Below are 21,225 nucleotides of genomic sequence, written 5' to 3'. Positions count from 1 at the left end.
CAGCATAATGAGCTCTGAGTACAAATATGGCTATTGTTTTTCAAATTTTTTTTAAGAAAAATGGAAATAATGTTCGCAGTTTCACAATTATGCTGACGTGTCACATAAAATCCCAAAGATACGCCTTGATGTTTTTATCCATGGATGGATGAATGGGTGCAAATGGAAGCAACTGAAAAATTCAAGTGTGATTTCTGTTTCTAAACAGTAGGATTTAATGTTTCTCCAAGGGAACGCTGCATCTCGGAGCGTGTGCCCCGGGGTCCGTATAAAGTTGAGTGTGCATTTCCTCCACAGCCAGTCAGTAAATTAGTAAGTAAGTAAAACGTCACGACGCGCCACGCTGAGCCGTTACACAACACTGCACTGTGGTGAGCATGAAAAATTCAGTCACAACAGAATCTAAAACACTCAGAAACACCCATGTAGATCACGACTGCTGCACGCTTCAGCATAGAGAAAATATTCTAAAGTGGCTTTAGAGATCATTTTGAAAAAATAAAAATATATACTTTTAAAAAAAAAAAAAAAAAACTTGATCTCTTATTGTTATATTTTTGTTATTAATATTTAAGACTTTGGATGGAGTAACTTGTCAACTAACAAGCAATTTCCCTTTGGGGGTCAATAAAGTCTATTCTGTTCTGTTTCTATATTTGTCAAGCATTTTGTTTCCAGTGAAACAAAACACTCGACAGACTTTGTTGAACGGAGATAACAGTCAACTAGGAGAGGAATCAGTGGAATTACTGATCTGTCACACAGCAGTTTTACCTTCTAAACTCAGAATCTCTCCTGATTCCACCAAGCATGCGGGTGATCACAACAAGCTGGGTAATTGACTGGAGGCCTGAGAGTCCCCACGTCCACACAGTGATTTAGGTGTTAGCTAGCCGTAGGGGGTACTGAGAAAACTGGGATATTTAGGGCTTAAATGGGAACATCTTCACTCGTGACGGGGGGGAACATCACGGTAACAACTAGCAAAACAAGAGCAATCACACACCGGGGGAAGAAAATACTCAAGCATCCAGGTTCAGGTAGTGAGTGTAGCAAAGACTTGAATCCAAACGTTCTGAGGAATCATTCAAAGAGACAAACAAACCGAACCAGACGTCGGTAAAGATGGAAACCTTCTTGGGCTTGTTTGTTTCCTACTACGAGTTCATTAATACCGTCAACAGCTGCAGATCTCACTGCTAAAAGTAGCAATAATATTCCTGTTGGTTTGTTACAGCAAAGTTTTTAATCACATTTCGTCAAGATTTTATATGTTGTGTTAATACGGTTTACCATAGGTAAAAATGACATCAGATTACTTTGAAGGCTACAGAGGCTGACTGCAGATGGTTGAACATGAATTTATCCAAATCCTACTGTAAATTAAGTTTACTGGGAAAATATAGAATTGAGCCACTGTTTGGATGCGGATAAACCCAAAGTTTTGCTTTCAATGACCTCCAGCATTCCTTAAACTATTCAAGCATTTTATGACAAGTATCTGTAGTGTTTAGTACAACAGTGTTAAACAGTTAAAGCCGACTACAGATGTGATTAATGGCCAGACACCAGCTTCTGGCAGTGTTCCTGATTAATAACCCACTCTTCATGTACAAAGATCTCAACTACATGAATGGGTGTGTGTGTTGCGCCTGCCTTACTAAAATTCCACCAGAGATTTTTGCACGGTCTCCAACTGTGATGGTCACTTTAACTGTAAATTGTAAATAACTGCTAAATATTGAAAGTTCCAGTTGTTATGGAGAAATGGGCCAAATTATTTACTCGCATGGACATTTAAAGACCTTTTTTAACAATTAAAATAAGCAAAAATATCCAGGTGGAGATTAGAGACCTGGGCCTTAATGGGATTTATTAACCTGATAGATGACGTTCAGGTTTTTAGTCATGGCTGCAGAGAGCAGAATACCAAACCCCTCTGGTTTACTCACATTCCTGTGAGCAAACTAACTTCTCCAAAGCCAAATAGTTTTGAAAAAATACAAATAGCTGATGGATGCAAGGTTAATTTTGGGTTTATTTTTGTAATGACACCTTTACTTGATCATACAACAACGTGCATCTGCTATGACTTGAAAATACCAATAGCAACACATCATCAGCGACGTCGTTCTGATGTTAAGCTTTATCTTTATTCACATCCAGCTCCGGGTGGAACGAGGAGCCATACGTCTGGGTTTCAAAGTCAAGAGATTCACATTTGAATTTTTCATGGCGCCCTCTGATCCCCCCCCATTTCCTTGACATTTTTCTCCCATGAATAAATGATACGAAGACATTCCCTGCTACAGATGAGAGAGATGGGAGGGAAACGCTGAAGCACAGTCAGGGTGAGGAAAAAAAAAAAGGATAATTTATAAATTATTCTGAACAAAAGAAATGAAAGTTGAACATATGCAGAGTGAATGTAGTACTTAAATCTTTAACAATTTGATGTTGAAGTTAGAAATTCCTTACATTTAATTTTGATTAGTTGTTCAGATGTGTTCACACAATTAGTACAGATTTTTTTTTCTTCTAAGATTCGGTGAAGTTTTATGTCTTTAGCACAGTTCCATAAAGACGGTATTGGGCGATATTTGATCTTTCCTTTGATTTGATGCCTGACACATTTCCCAGATCAGTTTCAGAAGCGGCCCTGTACCCAGGCGTTAACAGGCTTTTGTTTTTGTAAGCAGCAGTCTTTGCTGGATGTGATTAAAGAAATATGCAATCACAGTGGTGAACCCTGTTGGGATTTGACATTCACCAGCAAAGTGTAGCTGTAAGCCTTTTATTAATTAGGCTAAAGCTTTTTTACTAATCCTCAAATCCAAAAGGGAGGGAGGGAGTATGGAACAAATTCAAGAAGACTGAACGACCGACTCGCCTGCCAGCAAAGGAAAACACTTTACCTGAACGTAACTGTTGTCGAAACTAATAAAATAAAAATAATTTCTCAATTTAGAACTTCCTTCTAGGTAACACCTGAAGAACAAAATTAAGCTGAAAGCTGTGAGTTGTGCAGCTGAAAAGAAAAATGACCTCCTGAAAAAGAGTTTCCCTTTTTGTCCTTTCACTTTATTTTTTAAAGAATATTTAATCACATCTCTGTTTTATTTAGTTATTTATTTTTATTGAAGCTGAAAGATCAGCTTTAAAATTATAAGAAAACATAGTTCAGGACTACATTGAAAATAATGAAAAAAACACAAAAAACCTCTTTGCTTTTTTCTGTCCCCATTGAGACATGAGGAAAAGGATTATGTTCTGGCTTTTGGGATGTTGGGGTTTGTGTGCTACACAGTCAGAAAGTAGTCCACCATGTGGGATTTCTGCTGTGAACAAGGAGTATGTGCACCTCAATTTAGAGGAGATACAAAACAGGTAGTTCTGCTTTTCTTCAAAGGCTGAGAATGTTGATCATTTGCAATTTTTTTAAGCGTAAGGGTTTCCTGTCTCAGAGATCTACACACATGTAGATCTTATTCAAATCTAAGACTAATTTACCGTCAATCATAAAAGCAGCTTTACATGATAGACCTTTTTTTAGTTGAGGATGCAGTAGTGCTCTACTTCTTTCCCTTCCTCTGTCATTAAAATGTGAGCTTATAATTTGCCATAGTAATTCAAATGTTATATCTTGGGTTTCTAGTTTTGGAAGAAATTGCCATTTGTTGTTCTTGGAACACTGAGTCACTGAGTCAGCTTAGATAGTATCAAACCATCGGATCCAACTGTGCCTTATTCTCCTTCCGTGTTCATTGTTCTCTAGTCCCTCAATACTGGATGCAGTCCTTGTTTGGTTCGATATCTGAGTTGGTATTGCTGGATTCCCATTCCACCTGGGGGCTCTAGGATATGGCTCTATAGGCTCTAGAGATAATTTCATATGGAGTTGAAGGAACGTGACAGCGCACCGGACGTAACTTGACGGCTGTCCGAAAGTGTTTTATGTCGCCTTCACATACCTGTCAAGTCTCTCATTTTGGCAGGGAAACTACCGTTTTCTACTCCCTGTTCTCGCCGTGCTCCCGTATTGTTATTTTCCCGTAAATATCCCGTATTGTGCCCCCCGGTCCTCCTCAGCTCTCATGTTAGCCCTCCATCAACCAGGCCCCGCTATGACCGCAGCACCGGACGGCGACATTTCCCGTATTCTCAAGTCCAAAACTTGACGTCTGCGCCTTCAGCTGAACCAAGCAAGTTAAATTAACCTTAAAACTACGTCTAACTTGCGTTTTGGAGTATTGCCCAATGAGGTGAGTTGATGTTGAATGTTGTAAGCTATAGAGATATATTTGTGTTGTTTTACATGTGTTTTTCTTTCTTTCTTTTCTTTTTTTTGTTCAAATTAATGAAAATGCTAGTGATTTTGTAGGCAGCTAATTAGCACAATGTTGGCTCGTTTATTGCACAGTGTGGGGTTTAATGCTGATGTAAAGTGTTCAAGGAGTAAACTATGCTTTATAATTTATTGTTTAAATGTAGCATAATTGGTGATGACATGCTCATATGGTTTACATTACAAGTAAACCATATGAGCGGTTTGTCAGTTTATCTAATGTCTGTTCATATACAGCTGCTAAATAAGAAAATTTATTTATTTTTGTTAGTGTGACTGATTTTTTTTTATGTTGCATCTTAAAGAAGGGATCAGAGAAAAGATTATCATTATTATTAAGGGAATTTTAAATAATAATAATGTTTTGACAGTGTAATGTGTCCTTGAGCCTGCAATTAATTTATTTATACTTCCGGATACTTAGGTGTCAATGATCAGCTATTTTAAGTGTCCCCTCTGAGTGATCTCTGATTGGATGAATAGCCACAGCTGGCAGGCAGTCAGGAAGAGCAAAAGTACAGTAGAGCTCTGCTCTTCTCTCTCTCTCTCCACCTTGGCAGCTTTGTTGGGAAATTGATCAGACCCAACAACTTTGTGTGTAACTGTAAGTGGTTTGGGACTTCAGTCTACACCCACAGGATAATGTAACACATCTTAGCAACACAGCAGCGTTTATGTGGTAGCAGATACAGGGAAGGGCCAACTGCCCATGTGAAATATGGCTCTGAACTTTCACTCTGTCTCACGAGAGCTTTTAGTCTCTTGCTCAGCATGCAGGACTGTCTCAGGCTATTTACAGAGGTGACTTATGAGGGCCCAGTGTAAGCTACACTCTGCTGATGTAAGGAGACACTGCCATTCTGGAAAGGCAGCAGGTTGCTGTGGTTAACTGGTGTACTGGCAGAGTGCTGGACTCAGGTGCATTTTTTCTGGCTTTGTGATAAAAGAGCTCTTTGGATGTATTTATGAAAAAAGAAAAACACTGTTCAAAACCCTCAACACCTCTGTTTTAGTTCTATCTGCTGATGTACCGCGTGACTGAAGTTTTTACATAAATGGTGGCTGAAAAACATCACAGCACTGTGAAAAACAATATCCTATACTAATACATTTGATAACTTCCAGGTGGAAGTTACTCAGACTGAGGGAGAAGATAAAAGAAAATTAAATTGTTGACATTGACATATCAGTTGACAACTAATGTTTAGCATGTTTAGTAATAGTAATGATTTCTGCTTAGAAATATCAACCCGAAAGAAGTGTGTAATAATAATAATAATATATTTTATTTGTAATGCCATTTATATGTCAAATTGAAATCTCAAAGGGAATATTCACTAGCTGATGAGGGCAAGCTACTGGATTGTAGCCACAGCCACCCTGGAGCAGTCCAACAGAAGCGGGTCTGCTGTTTTGCACCATTGACTCTTCTGCCCACCACCAGCAGGCAAGACGGGTGAAGTGTTTTGTCCAAAGACACAAATGACGAGAGCGGATGGACCGGGAATTGAACCAGCGACCTACCTATTGCATAGCAGAACGTCCAAACCATCAATGATGGTTGAAGGAAGGAATGCACTTCCTCAGGTCTATGGTTTTAATTCATAGATACGTTCTTTGCTGCATTCTAAAATAATCAAAATCTAATACTAGGTGTACCAGAGAGCCGACGATGTGATTGTCCAATATACTCTTTCTTATCTTAGTTTGTAGTTCCAAAGAAACTACAAATGATCCAGGAAGTGTAACCTAAAGCCACATTTCCCCTCTGAAACCAGCCCCCTCCTCTCGTCTTGACCATTGACATCAACACATCACGGATTCATTTGCTCTCAACCTGCAGCAGAGACCCACCTCCAAAGCCAGTTCCTCTATCTGAAGCTGCTTCATGGCGCTTCGATTCCCATCCACATTTTTGTGGTAGTAGATCACCATTACGTCGTACTTCCTCATGATGGACTTGTAGTTCTTGGCAGTGAGGGTATGGACACGGTCTTTGCCGTCATACTCGGGGATCTCCAAGCCCTTCTCTCCCAAAGACAGTGCTCCCAAAGAGAGGAAGTAGAACCCTAAAAACACCCATGTCCACTTCATGGTGATTGTTAGCAGTACAAACAACTCAAAGCCCTCTGGATGAGGGAGTTTCGGAGGACAAGAAAGCACTTAAAATGGTTTCTACTTTCCCCTAATGGGAGAGTACGTCCAATTCCTGTCCACAATAGCTGGAGAAGAGAAGGTCTGACATTGATACTGTCTTTATAAAAGGAATATCACATGGTTTGCTGACATCACTGGCCAAAGAGGTGGGACTATCTAGGTGGGACAACCCTTGTCCACAGGACATGGAGCTGCCAAAAAAAGTAGGGGTAAAAGTGGGGGGACTTGTGAGTGGAGGTCAGAAATATCACATGGTACATTTAAAGTCTAGAGGGGCCTCACTGACACCTGTTTGAAGCTGTTCAGACGAGAAGTGACCGTGTTACTGTTGGGTGTACGAAGACTAGTGGATCAGTTGAATTTCTTGTAAGACAGAAGGAACTGACAAACAAGACCCGATTGGAAATTTCACAGAGGAACAAACTGAAGCTTCTGCAACAATAGAAGGAAAGAAACTCAGTCCAAAAGTCATCTTCTTAAGAGGATGGTATTACAAAATTCCTTGTAACATCAAAATGTATTAAGCCTTTTGAGAGCCAGATGTCAAAAACAGAGACATCAACGTTCCCTCAAAATTGCAGAAATAAGCTTGTTTCCAGGGGCATCTGCAAACCACTGGCCTATTAACAAACTCAAAAGAAAAGCACCAATCAGTGTGATGGCAGTGCAGCTATGACGTTCTTCATATTGTTAATGTTCTGGCAGGCTTTGTAGCCACATTCCCTGTTGGACTGAAGTAGAAGATAATGGCCTCCCAGTGTCACTTTGTCCCTGCTCAGCCGTTGGACCAGAGTGTGAAGTTCATTATAACCTGAGGGGGGAAAGAGATGGAAAATGGAACGATAAAAACAGACAGACCTAACACAGTAGTCACACAGAGCATGTCACAGACAGAGGAGGACACTGTCAGCTGTGAGTTTATAATGAGAGAAGGGGAGAGGGTGGCTATTAATAACAGTATGTAATCCGATCTGTTTTCTCCCGCTGTCAGAGGGCTGATTTCACCCGGGTTATGAGCTGATCTGAATACATGTTTCTTTGTTGTTGTTGTTTTATTTTTTTATCTGAATGCCAGCAAGGGGTACAAGGGAGCTGGGCACTGCTTCACAGGCGGGTCGTCACCACAGTGTGCTGGCTTTGAATGAGACAACTTCTGAAACCTTTGAGTCACTGCGGGAGGTTTATAAACCGTTCTGATGCAAGGGGAATCTTTTTGAACAAACACACCTCTTTGATTTCATAAGTTTTTTTGAAATATGATGCTTAAAACAGCCAACACAGCATTGGGTTGAATATGGACCTATCCTGTTGTTGAGTCACACTAATGTTAGGTTTTCTCACCCAAAAGTGGATTTATTCCTCTTGCGGTCTTAGCACAACGCTCAGGTGGAGTGCAGCAGATGTCACAGTTGGACAGCGGGGAAGAGGTGAGGGTGGGAATGGGGGCGGGAGAGGGCGGTTGTCCTGTCAGACCATCAGTTCCCGAAACCACACACCTTGTAAAAGTGCAGGCGTGATCATTGTGACCCCAGGGGACTGCGCACAGGGTAAAAAGCTTGCAGGGTCCAATTAACCCCATCTAATGTCTACTATTAGCATGCAAGTCAGCTAGCTTACAATCATCTTTAAGGGTAGGGAGAGGGTTTGGCAAAACAGCATATAGATACTGTACAGTGTGGAAATGACCTGTACTTGTGTAGTGCTTTATTAACTCCCAAAGGACTTCAAAGTGCTTCAGTAATGATCTGTGAGTCGTTTCTTATGATTGTAAGTTTTAAGCTCATTGCTACTAGCTGCTCTGACACTGTGACTTTATCCATGATAAAGAATCAGCTTTACGGGCCAAGTTTGTGTGCACGAGTTTCTTTCACAGCATACAAATTTCAAGTATGAATACATAAAGTCTAGGAACTTAAAAAGGATACAAAAAACAATATGTAAATGTGTCTACACTCAAAATTTTTTTCTTTATCTTTTTAAAGGCAGGTTGTGACAGTACAACTATGCTTTGTTTTTTTCTGAGATGTTTGTAACGTATTTCTTGACCTCAGACCTGTGAAAGTACTGGATGGAGGAAAGAATCAAGCCTGGTAATTTTGTTTGAAGCCCTGATCTTTAAATTTGTTTATTATTATTATTATTTCTTTTTGGCTAATTTATTCTAGATTTTCAACCCAGCACATCTAGTTTTAACATCTTTTAATCAAATAGCATATTGTGAAACTATACATTTTCTCCAATAATGCGAGCTATTGGTGAAAGAATAGCTTGGAAAAAATTGGCTATGGATTTGTAAATTATTTCTATCAGTCAAAGACGGTGTTTTAACAGCTTTAACAAATCCACCAAATTACTGTTTCTTCCTCTTATTTATGAGATGCAGAGCTATTCTGCTGACTGGAAGCCTTTGAGCGCTCCTACCGACGCTGTATTAAACATTTTGAAAAGTGAGGACGGAAGACAGTAGAAGACGGGCTGCGGGATTTGTCAAAGCCTCATCAGGGAACCTTCTAGCAGATTTTGACAAGCAATTCGCTCCCAATTCTTTAACAGTCAGCTCCCATCCTCAGTGTATCATCAGTGAGAATGGCTTCATTAGACTTCTGCTGTCACTCACAGCTGCTTTTTCCCCTCTCTCTCTCCATACTGCAACAGGCAGGAAGTATCAAAATGCCTTCTTCATTAATGGAGCCGTTCGGCAGTTACCCCTCTATGGTAAACGGCTCCCCCCTCTGGCAGAAGCTCCAATTGACCCACATTCGCCCAATTACAGCTCCTTTGTCTCCTCTCGGCGCGTTTTGAAACTCAGAAGCAAGGTGAGTCATAATAACATCTGTGTGGTTTTTATGTACAGGTCATTAAGCTGTGTCTGCTGTTGCTACGGCAACTAGGTTTTGAGTTGTAGGGTAAAAAAAAAAAAGCCGGAATAAGCACACACTGACTTAAACCGATGCTTAAGAAGTCTGTGAAAGTTTTCTTCTTTGACATTTGTCATAAAAAAACAACACAGTATTCAAATTATTATTGCAATGTACATGAAAACTGTCGGAAATTCATTGGTTTTTGGGTTATTATGCTCACGTGAGTGGCTTTTTATTTAACTGCCTTCAGCACTTAATTCGGTCAAACCAGGTTTGAAATGAGATCGTCCACCACCTCCTTCCTCATTTCACAGGGTGAAAGTGCGACATGCAGCGTCTGGACGCTAACGAGATCTAAAGGCTCTCTCACAGGGACAAAGAGCTGTGGGGAGGGGGGAGGAAGGTGTCGTGGAAAAAAAGAGGAAGAAATATAGTGAGAGAGAATGAAAGGAATGCTAAAAATGATGGTGAACGAGAAATAATAGCAGGCTGAAAAATGAAAACAGCTCAGTTGTCTTTTTTTTCACCCAATATTCAAACATTAATTAATTAATAGCATTAGAGGATTACACAGAATCATATATCATACACAAAAGCATAATGCATTCAGAAAGTGATCAAACTTATTAATTTATTAGTGCTTTAAAAATTAGGTTACGTTTTTTTCTTATCCAAGATATAAATAAAAACCTGACTTAACACAGGTGTTTGCTTCAGAAAACTAAAAACCCTTAAAATCTCTCCAGCGTTTGACTTATTTAAACAAGAGCTGTTAATGGATTGATAAAAATTAACTAATTCATTGCAAATCCGTAAAAACAAAAAATAGCAATTAGTCACTTAAAGATGATCCAGGCATCAACTAAGTAATGACACAAGGGACTTTTGCTTTTTTTCTCAGACATACTGTTTAAAAGTATTAAAATAAATTTAGTATAAAAAAAACAGAATGTAACTTAGCTAAAGTGCATTATATACATTCATTTTTTGGCTTGAAACATTGTGTCATGAATGAACGGTGTAGTTGAGGGTGAGGAGATGAACGCAGAGACCCAGGTCATGGTGAAGATGATGATTTTAATTAAGATAATGCTCGGTAAACAGTCCAGAGCAGGCAGCACGGCAGACAACAAGCACCCAGCTAAATACCGGTAGCAACTGACACAAGAACTGAAACAATGCGCTAATGCCAACATTCGTAAGACAATAGACATAGACAAGGACCCGACGAGGAACACAGACAACAGGTGGGTTTAAATACACATGGGGTAATCAGGGGAATGAGACACACCTGGGGAGCAATCAACGGGGAGGACAGGACTGAGACTCACAGGAACAGGACTACACAGGAAAAAACTCAAAAATAAACACACAGAAACACGGATTGTGACACATTGAAAATGACTAAGTTTTATCAGATGTTGCTTTTTATCCATTGATAGTTTGAATGAGCAAACAAAAGTGAGATACGGCAACACGGAGGGGGCACCTCTTAAAATAATTGTTGCATTTAACTTATTTCTATCAAAGTAAAAAAAAAAAATAACGCAAATAGTGGATGTGATTATTTTAACAGCCCTAATCTTAACATATTATCAATGATGCCTACGAAAAACATTTGTAATCTTTGAACATTTTTGTATTTTGTCATGTCATAACCATGAAGAATAATCTAATTTCTCTGGTAAATCAACACAAAGCAGTGCATAATTAGGAGGTGGAACTAGAAGTTGATGTATGACATGGAGAAGCTCATTGATAACTGAGTTAAAAACCTTTCTTTTCATGTCTCAAGGTATGGCTCTGTCAGCTTTCCATGACTTAAGACGTTTTTCTCAATGAATTAGTCAGATTGGATGGAGAGCATCTGTGAACAGAAATATTCAAGTCTTGCCACAGATTTTGAGTGGGAAACAGGTCTGGACTTTGACTAATCCTTTCTAATACATGGATATACTCCGATCCAAACCATTCCATTGTAGCTCCAGTTTTATTTTCTTGGTCGTCCACCAGGATATTCAAGTTAATATCTTGAGTTAGTTTTTCTCCACAAACTGCTTTGACTGGAGATCAAAAAGTTTTGATCTCATCGGACCAGTGCTCCATTTTCCCACGTATTTGCCAATTTGCCATGGAAACAACTTGACTTGTGGCATTCAGGATTTCATTAGGTTTTTTTTCAACAATATCTTTATCATGGCCTCTCCTTCATAAAGACCAGATTTGCGATTAAAGACTAATCTCACAGTTTAAGCAGATGACCACTTTTGGATGTTTTACTTTACTTATTTTCCAAATTTCAGTAGACAGACTGAACTGATCTTAATGAAATGTTAAAAGGTTGAGACGTGTTAAAACCTTTTTCCTACCTGCCATCTTCCTTTAATAATCAATTGACTACATTTATTTAAGAATACTGGAGTAAATGGGCATGCACACCCCTCTTTTCAGACTTTTGTGAAAAATTACAATTTTTCTTGCACTTCAAAATTATGCACTGAATTGTGTGGCTGTATGTGATGTAAGAAAATGAAAACATTTTCAAATAGTGCAAGTACTTTTGAGACTTCTTTACTTTGGTTTGGGGAGAAAAAAAATGGAAAAACGGCAGAAAGATAAACATACATTTCAACTGCATACATACTTGTTTTTACTTCTGATTTACAAAAAGAAGATGTAACATGTTCGCTAAAATGTTTACTTGACTCACACTTTAATCAGATCTGAATAATCAGCCAGATCAGGGTTGAAGTCAGTCACGCCTCCCCCCCACCCCAACGAGCCCCCTTAAACTCACACACATGCACACACGCACGCACACACACAGACTCCCACCTCCCACTGCGACCGGTCTGGCCCTGGTTGTTGCACCCTCGCTGTCCTACGCCCACGCTCCGTATGCTGTCAGAAATGTTGCTAAGTGTCTCAGTTCACACAACGCTAACACTGTCGCCAGCGCTGACACATGCAAACACACTAGCTTGACAAAAGTTTGGGAAATTCAAAAACAAGGCAGACAATTGCTCTAATGTTCAAATGTGCATCCATAAAAACAGACACCTAAAGATTTGTAGCGGGAGATAATTTGTGCATCCATTTAGAAATCATGTTCAAGCCACTAAAGAAGAAAGAAAAACACAACAGCAGACTAAAAATGTGTTTCTTTGATATGAAATTTTTGTCAGTTTAGTCATGACATTTTCTGAAAAGTAATTTTATTTTGTTTGCAGTGGCTCTGAGTGAGTCAAAAGTCGCATTGTTTCTTTAAAATCATAAAATAGAGAGGGAGTAGTTTGTATTTCCTGACATGGCATATGACCTGCAAATTTCAATCAAGCAATCAATCTAACGATCGATTGATTTTCATTGATCAATCAATCAATCAATCAATCAATCAATCAATCAATCAATCAATCAATCAATCAAGTTTATTTGTATAGCACATTTCATCATCAAGGCAATTCAAAGCACTTTACATCATAAGAACACAAAAATATAAAGTAACAAAGACAGTATACATTCACCAATAAAGAAACCAGCAACAGACATTACAATTTAAGGAGTGCCATTTTAAAAATCATCAGTACAAATATGTTGGTCAATGTTCCATTTATTATGATTCAAAAGCAACTCTGAGTATCTTTCAAAGACATAAAAACTGAAAAAAGTGACTCAGTTCAGTCCATGCAGCCGTTTGCTGCAGTGATGTTGCTCCTTTTTGACATTCTGATTAGATGAAATGTTAACTATACTGTTGAACCTGAATTAACACATTACAGGACTGGGCAATAAAACAATAACAATGTCTATCACGATAATCATGTGATCAATATCAGTAGTAAGTCTGATAGAATATTGATAATTTCACTGAACTGCTATTTACTATCCAGCCGTTCTGGATAGCTAGAACCGCACAGCATTCTGGGGAATGCAGACAGAGGAATAGCTTTAGCTGATCAACCTCTTGAGTTCTTGCAAAGGATGACCAGAATCCTGACCAGTGACCTGAAGGTGGCATGGCAAGACCAAGCAGTTAGCAGTGTTTGCTGCTGCTGGGTTCGAATTCCCACCTGTTGTTCTTCTCACTGCATATCTATCAGTCTTTACCGTTAAGCTCCCTTATCTGGTGAAGATTCATTGCAAAGTGTAAGGAGCCAAAACGTTCGAACTTGGACTTTTGACCGAGGCTAGCTTCTTCAGTTGTGATAAATACCAAGTCGGTGCCATGTGGTGCCAATATTTCCGACACAATTGTAACGCAGAATTAACTTTATGCATACTTTTTCAGTCCTGTCAAAATAAAAATCATGTATTAACTGATGCTGAAACTTTAGTGATTATTTATTATATTCTTGTTTTCTTTCACATATCAAATCTGGAAAACAATTGCCTCCCAAGGAACTGCAGCTGTGCGTTGCCAAGACATCCATCGACTCCAGGTTGCTGACTTTTTCTAAAAAAGCACATTATTTTTCACAAAAAAGCAGCTGTGAAAAAAATCCCTAGTGTCACTTCACCCACACTGGCTCACACTATTTGTATTCACAGGGGCCTAGAGAAGGCATGCACATAATTAGAGCCACTGACGGTTCTGCTCATTTTAAGGACGTTTAATGGCAGATGTCCCTGAACAGAAGAAAATGGTTCATTTTCAGTTGTAGACGTGATGCTCGATTCAGCAGTCTGACAGAATTTACCCTCTGCAAATAAATGTCAATATGAAGAGACTCTTTGACAGTTGGTCGGCGACTGGTATATGGGATGTTGCTAAGTAACCAAAACCCTGACAGACCGAGGGATCAAGCTTCAGACCGAACAGTTGGTGTGTGTAGGATGTGTATACATGCCGTAGTAAGTGTGTGACTAAAAAAGGTGTGAGTTGACTTGAACCAGAAAGAAAAATGCTGAAGTTTAAGTCATGGCCTGATGGCTTTTGGAAACAGGGTGTGTTAAAAAAAAAAAAAAAAAAAAAAAAAAAAAAAAAAATCACATTCAGCAATAAAAAGAGCCCTATATGGATAATTACTGCATGTTCTCAATCGAAGAAGAATACATTGTGGAATTATCTTGCAGTTTTATACTAATACACATAAAAGGTAAAATAACATGTAGAGCCTGTGGTCACCTGTAGAAATGATTAATTCTTACTGACACGGTATGATGCATTTTATGATGTTATTCCCCCATAAAAACCGTACCTGGAGTGTTGCTTTGAATCTTTCATGGATGTTTGAGGAATCCTTAAATCTCCTGTGGCAACCATTCTGGGGTACCTAAACACTTACTCTCGCAAAACTCCGACTATTTTCACTAAGTTCCGCCTCAAAACTGAAGTTTCCACACTTGCAAGCTTCCAATGGCCAGTCTGCCACAATCAGTATCTATATACTTTACTGAGTCAGTCAGGATTATTTTTAAACTACTGTGAGACATACAAAACTTAGGAACATAAAATCTTCAAAGCTGCAGTACAGATGACGTAAAGTCTGAAGGTTTTGATGAGAGTGACCTGAACCGAATCTTGGGTCTCCATCTACATAACGGTCCTGAGGGGATGTACGCCCATGAATCTGAGGACTCATAGGTCTAAAGACCAAAGAGGAGGAGCAGTTGATTTTGTAAAGTGGTTTAAAAACCAAGTGAACAAGTTATCGAATGAGTTAGGGGACACTGGGATAAGGTGAGTCAAATTGGGTAAAGTTCTCTTGACTTAAGCTGTGCTGTTTTGGAGCAGAAAAGAGCATGAGGGCTTTCAAAATTTTACGGCCTGCAGAATGCAGAGCAGAGCTGAACATCTAACCTTTGTCTCCTCATTTGCAATCAGAGTTTATTCTCTGCAATTATTCTTCCCATATCACATCTTCAAGAAAACATGAAACTTTAAGTAGTTATTGTGACTTTTAATATTTTTAATATAAACCTTGAACTAAATCAAAACAAAAGCATGAATCAAATATCTAAAGATGAAAATCATTGGATCACATCTCTGCTTTTTGCAGATGATGTGGTCCTATTGGCTTCATCATGTCATGATCTACAGCATTCACTGGAGCGCTTTGCAGCTGACCTGACACCGGATAAGGGGAAGAAAATTGATATAATGAAGACACATAGAACTACGTTTAAACCAGAAAAATATAGAAGAACAAAAGATCAGAGACATCAGAACAATTATCCTTGGTCAATAATAAGAGAAGAGAGCAAATCTAGTTAGGTTTATGGAACTTTGCAGAGGATCCAATCTCCCAAATCCCAACTCCGGCCAGTAGCGGCTGAGTGAATGTGGTCTGAACTCTGTGGAGGAGAGTCATAGTTTCAGAGATGCTGTAGAAGGACAGAATACCTGCTGTGTGATCCAGGTACACTCCTAATCTGGAGAAAGCTGGACCTGAGATGGAGGTCCAGATGTCGTTGTGACCAAATTTAAAACTGTTTTGGTGACATAATAAAGCCCAAGATTTGTCATTATCTCCAAATCTACATACTTTTCCACGTCCTGCTCTGCTGATATTCTTGTATGCTACTGCTACATGAATCCATGCCCTGCTCCACTCCACTTCCCAGTAGCAACGTCCAGTCAGACTCTCTCTACTCACAACCTGAGCAAAATAAGTGAATCTGTCTGGATGATTAGAATAAGACTGATGTTGAGCCGTAACTATTGCCTTCTTGTTTCCCTCTGATAGTACCAGCTGTGGGTGTGCTGTGTTTGGATCCAAGGTAATTTCACATGAACATCTTAAGAATCCAGCTCTGCTCTTTGGTTCCTGTTCTGACAGCAGAACATCCACCCTAGTGACCATCAGTGAGATGTTTGTCCATGAGTCTCTCAGGACGTCCTGTAGTTTCTCTCTGAGCTCTGACACAGCTGCTGTCACATCCTCAAAGTGTCTCAGAGGACGGATGTTGATGCTGGATGAGTGTGTCGACTCCCTGAGTGCTGGCAGTGAGGGGTAGTTGAGGAGAAACTGGTTGTGATCCTCTGTGTGTGAGAGCTGCTCCAGCTCAGCGTCTTTCCTCTTCAGCTCAGTGATCTCCTGCTCCAGCTTCTCCTGAAGCTCTTTGACTCGACTCACTTCAGTTTCCTGCTGGGATCTGATCTGCTGCTTCACCTCAGAGCTTCTTTTCTGGAGGAGACGGATCAGCTGGGTGAAGACCTTCTCGCTGTCCTCCACTGTTTTCTCAGCAGAGTGATTGATGGCCTCCACCTCCTGTTGAAGCAGCTTCACATCTTTCTCCTGATTCTGGATCATCTGCTGGATTTTTCCCCGTCTCTCCTCCAGCTCTCTCTGCCTCTCAGTTCTTTCTGCTGCAGCTGACACTGTGTCATGGCCTTTATGTTCATCCACAGAGCAAAGATAACAGATACACTTCTGATCAGTGCGGCAGAACATCTTCATCACCTCATCATGCTTAGAGCAGATGTTCTCCTGGAGGTTCTTGGATGGCTCCACCAGCTTGTGTTTCCTGAAAGGAGCTGAATCATAATGAGGCTGAAGGTGTTTCTCACAGTAAGAGGCCAGACAGACTAAACAGGACTTGATGGCTTTCAGTTTTCTTCCACTGCAGACATCACAGGCCACATCTTCAGGTCCAGCATAGCGGTGATCAGCAGCAGCAGCTTGGAGTCCAGTCTTGTTCAGCTGCTCCACTAATGCTGCTAACATGATGTTCTTCTGTAGTTCAGGCCTTGATGAGAAGGTTTTCCTGCACTGAGGACAGTGGTAACTTTTCTTCCTCTCACCTTCATCCCAGAAGCTTGTAATACAGTTCATACAGTAGCTGTGTCCACAGGGAATCATCACCGGATCCTTCAGTAGATCCAGGCAGATGGAACAGGAGAAAGTTTCTCTGTCCAGCTGGTTCTGCTCCATCTCTACTCTCAGTCACAGTACCTGTGTTAGTTTCACTTCCTGAAAACAGAAACCGGTTTGAGCTCTGATCTATGAATCACATGTCAGAGCAGAGAGGCTGCAGCCAATCAGCTTTCAGCTTCAGCAGATGCAGGATCCACCCAGCTACAAGACGAGTTTAAGAGCAGGAAGAGGAAGAAGGAATATCAGACTTTTTCCGGAAGAGGAAGACTGTTAAAGTAATAAAGTTGAACCGACTTTACAACCGTTTTCTGTTCAGAACAGCTGATTCAGTTATCAAATCTCTAATCTTCAACATCTGATCTTTTCACAGTATCAGATAATGAAATAAGGATAATTGCTGCTAAAGAAACTGGATGTGTTTGGTTGCTCAGAGAAACCTGTTGCCTGTTTCCTTACTTCACTCCAATATCTACAGGACATTAGAGTGCAGTCGTAGAGTCCAATATTTGCATCATATCCAAATCAGTTCAGTTTGTTGTTGCTTGTGATGAATCTTTTTAAAAACCTGTAAAACCTTTACTGGTCTCTCACCAGGCAGAGGTGCTGCAACCAAACATTCCTGGCAGAGGTCAGAGTCCTTTGACTCCAAACTCCAGCAGATCTTTTCCTGTACGTCTGATTTAGGTAGAAAACTCTGCTTCAACACCAGAATAACCACAAAACCTTCTCATATTTAACTTATGAAACATATTAATATTTCTGTTTTGGGGCTTTAAAAACTTTAAAACTCTAAACTGTTTTAGAAGTGATGTTGTCTGTGTAAAAACTAAATTAAATAGCAGTTTTATTGTATTTTATGTACAGCTGTGTGTCATCTGCGTAGTTAGGTGGCTAATATTATTTGTAGTCTAAACTAGAAAGAACGTGTAGATATTAAGAGTTGATTCAGTGTCACTCCAAAGAAAAGTTACTTATTGACGCAAAGAAGCTTGTGTTCCTTAGTTAAGATTTTAACGATTCAAGTACAGTGCCAAAGAGTTCAACCCAGTCCTGTCAACAACATATCATGGTCAACAGTGTCCGATGCTTCACTGATGTCCAACAGTACCAGATTATGGTTCATCTACACATTTATATGGATGTCACTGAACACTTAGGGCAGTTTCATGTGGTGAGCAAAGAAACCAGACTGAAAGACAGCAATCAAAGGCAGTTGGTCATTGTTAGGAAGGTGTGCCTAGTCATTAGTGGACCCATGCATAGTTAATTAACTTGTAAGACTTGTGTTATACTAAGAAAACCATGCTTCTCTGCTTATAGTACTGAGCTTTAGTTAAGCATTTTTGCCAAAAATTCCTAAATGTCCCAAAACAAGTAAGCAACAATACAAATCATTTTTCCTAACTCCATGTCAAAGTAAAGGTTTGCCTTTGTGATCAGTGGACACAGACAGAGATCTTCGCCTGTTCATGTTGAATTTCTGGATGAATTCAATAAATAGCTTTTAATTTTGTTGTGAAATGATGAACTTAGCATATTCTTTCCCCTGTGTTCATATACCACATATGACTATAAAATGCACTACATTAAGTTTTGAAGGATTTCTTTTCCTTGCCCTTTTTTAAGCTGTTTTTTAATATTTTTGGATTTTCCTTGATTTAATGAAGAGAGAACGTCAGCCTCTATTTGATTGTATTAGAGAAATTTTGTGAGTAAAACCCAAGTCCCAGACTCCAAGGCCAAGTCAAGGCTTCAGTCGTTAGTCTCTGTAACAAACTTTCGAGACCTCTTTTCCCTTAAGACGCAGCGACTAATTTTGTATAATGGAAGAAAAACCCCAGAGCATTTCTCCTTTTCAGATTATTGTGTTTCTCACACACCCTCTAACATAGCATCTTCTGTCTGCATGACAATTATAAGAACCCATGGGTTTATTCAGTCATTACTCATCACGCCGCTTGGTGTAACGCAATAGGCAGACCGTGTGGAGCAGTCACGACCATCTGCAGCAGGACGTATTCAGGCGTCAGGAATCGGCCAAAGTGTTTCATCTGGGGAGCAAACAAAGCCATGAATGAATCACATCAGCCAGAGGAAAACTGGAGCCTGACTCATTAGTTCAAAATGTAAAAAGTACACTTATCAGAAAAACTTTCTGCTGAGAGAGAGAACTGAGTGACATGAAAGAGGCATAAAATTTCAACATGAGGTCAAAATGACAGGATGTTTTTTTTAAGTAAAGATAAGTGCTAATCAGCAGAGGATTTCAGAGAATTTTTAAATAACCAACTCAATACATGAGTAATCATGTCTCTTGTTCCGTTTCAGACAGATAGATGGTCCATGTAAAGGTATCTGAAACTGAGTCATAACATTTATAGAGAATAAATGGCTTGTTTTATTGATTTCAGGCCCTCAGGGTTAAAGATGTACACAATGCTAACAGATAATTTCACCTGTAGTTCAAACTTGTGTGGGGCTCCAACTTTAACACTTCAATTCTACCAAAAAAAAAATATTATTATTCCACCGGATGGGATTAGATTTGGGATCGTAAGCATCTTTCTTGATATTCCAGGACTTGAATCTGCTTACTTTTTAAATTTAAACACAACTCAGGTCTAGGTAAGCCGGTTGACACTTTAGCTACATATGTTCGCAAAACAGGTAAATGCTATCCAAATCCTTTTTATTTTGCCCATTTCCAACCCATATCTGATTTTTTTCATGGTAATCTCAATTACCCAGTTCCAAGGTTTTCAACCCTCAAAATATCCACTTTGTGCCGCTTTCATTGGGGCAAGTGGCACAATTTGAATTTTATCCAACTTTTTCTTCATTGATCTGAAACCTCCGTCGTAATTCTAAATCAGAAGAAGCCCATGCTGAACAAAAGGTCATTGCTACTAGTTATGCTTTCATCTTACTAAGCTTCCTTTGTCTTTTTATAGTCTTGTGACAATACTGTTGGCTCCCGTTACTCAACAACTTTCAAATTAACCCATAGACGGTGGGATGACATCCATTTTTACTTTTGTAAACAATGCGCTATTGAATGACGTCTATGTTGTTGTTCATTCAGTTGGTTGTTTTGGGGTCCTAAACTTTTTAGGACTAAAATGCAGTCGCATTTAATTTTTTGGTACTAACTACCAATAAAGGTAGGATTTCAACAAAAAATAGTACATATATCTCAAATGTTTGTAATATATATATTTTTTACAAAGTAGCGAACAGTAGGTTTGAAGTGCATTAATAATGTGGCTCATCATGTTTACTTTCTCTCATAAATGATTTGCCTCTAAATATTGTTTAACCAACTCCTGGTTGTGATGTCTTTAAAGCTACTATGACAGTCATTTTTCTGTTCTCTATGCTAATGTACACTGTGTTTGTAATGTTACTATTCAGCGGCGTAGCACATGACATTAAATGGTCGTCAAGGTGGCTGAGATTGTCTGTCATCAGCGAGCAGATGTGAACCATTTGTCATTTATCGCTCTGAGCTGCCTGTGTCTGGGTTCAAAATGATGTCGGGCGCCCCGGTCTGCTGTAATGACAGTGATTAAAGCTCCGCTCTTCTTTTCCGTTGCCGAGGTCATTCAAAGGCACCAGGTAGGAGACAATGCAGCTGTAAATTATCTGACACAAAGAGTTGCACATTTAGCCAAACACAACATGTTTAACTGTTACCATGCCATAAAAAACAGTTTCTAAGTATCAAGGGAATATATTGGTAAAATACTCATGAACATGTTCAATATGAGTGGGTTCTCATGCTTGAAAATTCCCTGTTCAGTTTCTGCGATGAACGCTAACAATATTCTAGCATACTGAGAAAAAGTCAGTTTTTGTCAATTTTAGACGTTTAAAGGTTTATTTGTTGCTATAAATATATCACAGAAATACTTTGTGTAAATAAGCATTATGTGGTCATTTCTGATTTTCTAATTAGTCAAAATGGCTTGTCATTATTTTGCCCAGTCTTGACATTAGGGCTAATGCTAGCTGCTCAATGCTTAGGAATCAGGTGTCTAAATGGCCG

At 39.4% G+C, this 21,225-nt stretch overlaps 2 protein-coding genes across 3 annotated transcripts in view; both read right to left on the bottom strand.

Annotated features, from left to right (window-relative positions):
- The window catches only part of casq1b (calsequestrin 1b), an 18,656-nt gene extending 12,073 nt beyond the window's left edge, over positions 1–6,583 (bottom strand). The window contains exon 1 of one of the 2 annotated variants that reach the window (XM_007573954.2): positions 6,200–6,583. In XM_007573954.2, coding sequence (XP_007574016.1) covers positions 6,200–6,439 — 240 coding nt within the window. In that variant the 5' untranslated portion in view covers positions 6,440–6,583. The remainder of the gene's footprint in view (positions 1–6,199) is intronic. The other variant, XM_016661716.1, reaches the window with a different exon arrangement.
- Positions 6,584–14,325: 7,742 nt separating this feature from the next.
- On the bottom strand, positions 14,326–17,253 carry LOC103153140 (tripartite motif-containing protein 16-like). Its single transcript, XM_007573953.2, has one exon. It carries the CDS (start codon positions 17,235–17,237, stop codon positions 15,570–15,572), a length of 1,668 nt encoding a protein of 555 aa, XP_007574015.1. The 5' UTR covers positions 17,238–17,253; the 3' UTR covers positions 14,326–15,569.
- Positions 17,254–21,225: the final 3,972 nt, after the last annotated feature.

The sequence above is a fragment of the Poecilia formosa genome, unplaced genomic scaffold (assembly GCF_000485575.1).
Source record: "Poecilia formosa unplaced genomic scaffold, Poecilia_formosa-5.1.2 Scaffold341, whole genome shotgun sequence".
NCBI classification, from domain to species: domain Eukaryota; kingdom Metazoa; phylum Chordata; class Actinopteri; order Cyprinodontiformes; family Poeciliidae; genus Poecilia; species Poecilia formosa.
The sequence above is the reverse complement of the archived record's forward strand: the minus strand, read 5'-3'. Positions and strand labels throughout refer to the sequence as shown.

Coding starts and splice junctions, on each gene's coding strand:
- LOC103153140 (XM_007573953.2), bottom strand. CDS start 17,237: ATGGAGCAGAACCAGCTGGACAGAGAAACTTTCTCCTGTTCCATCTGC.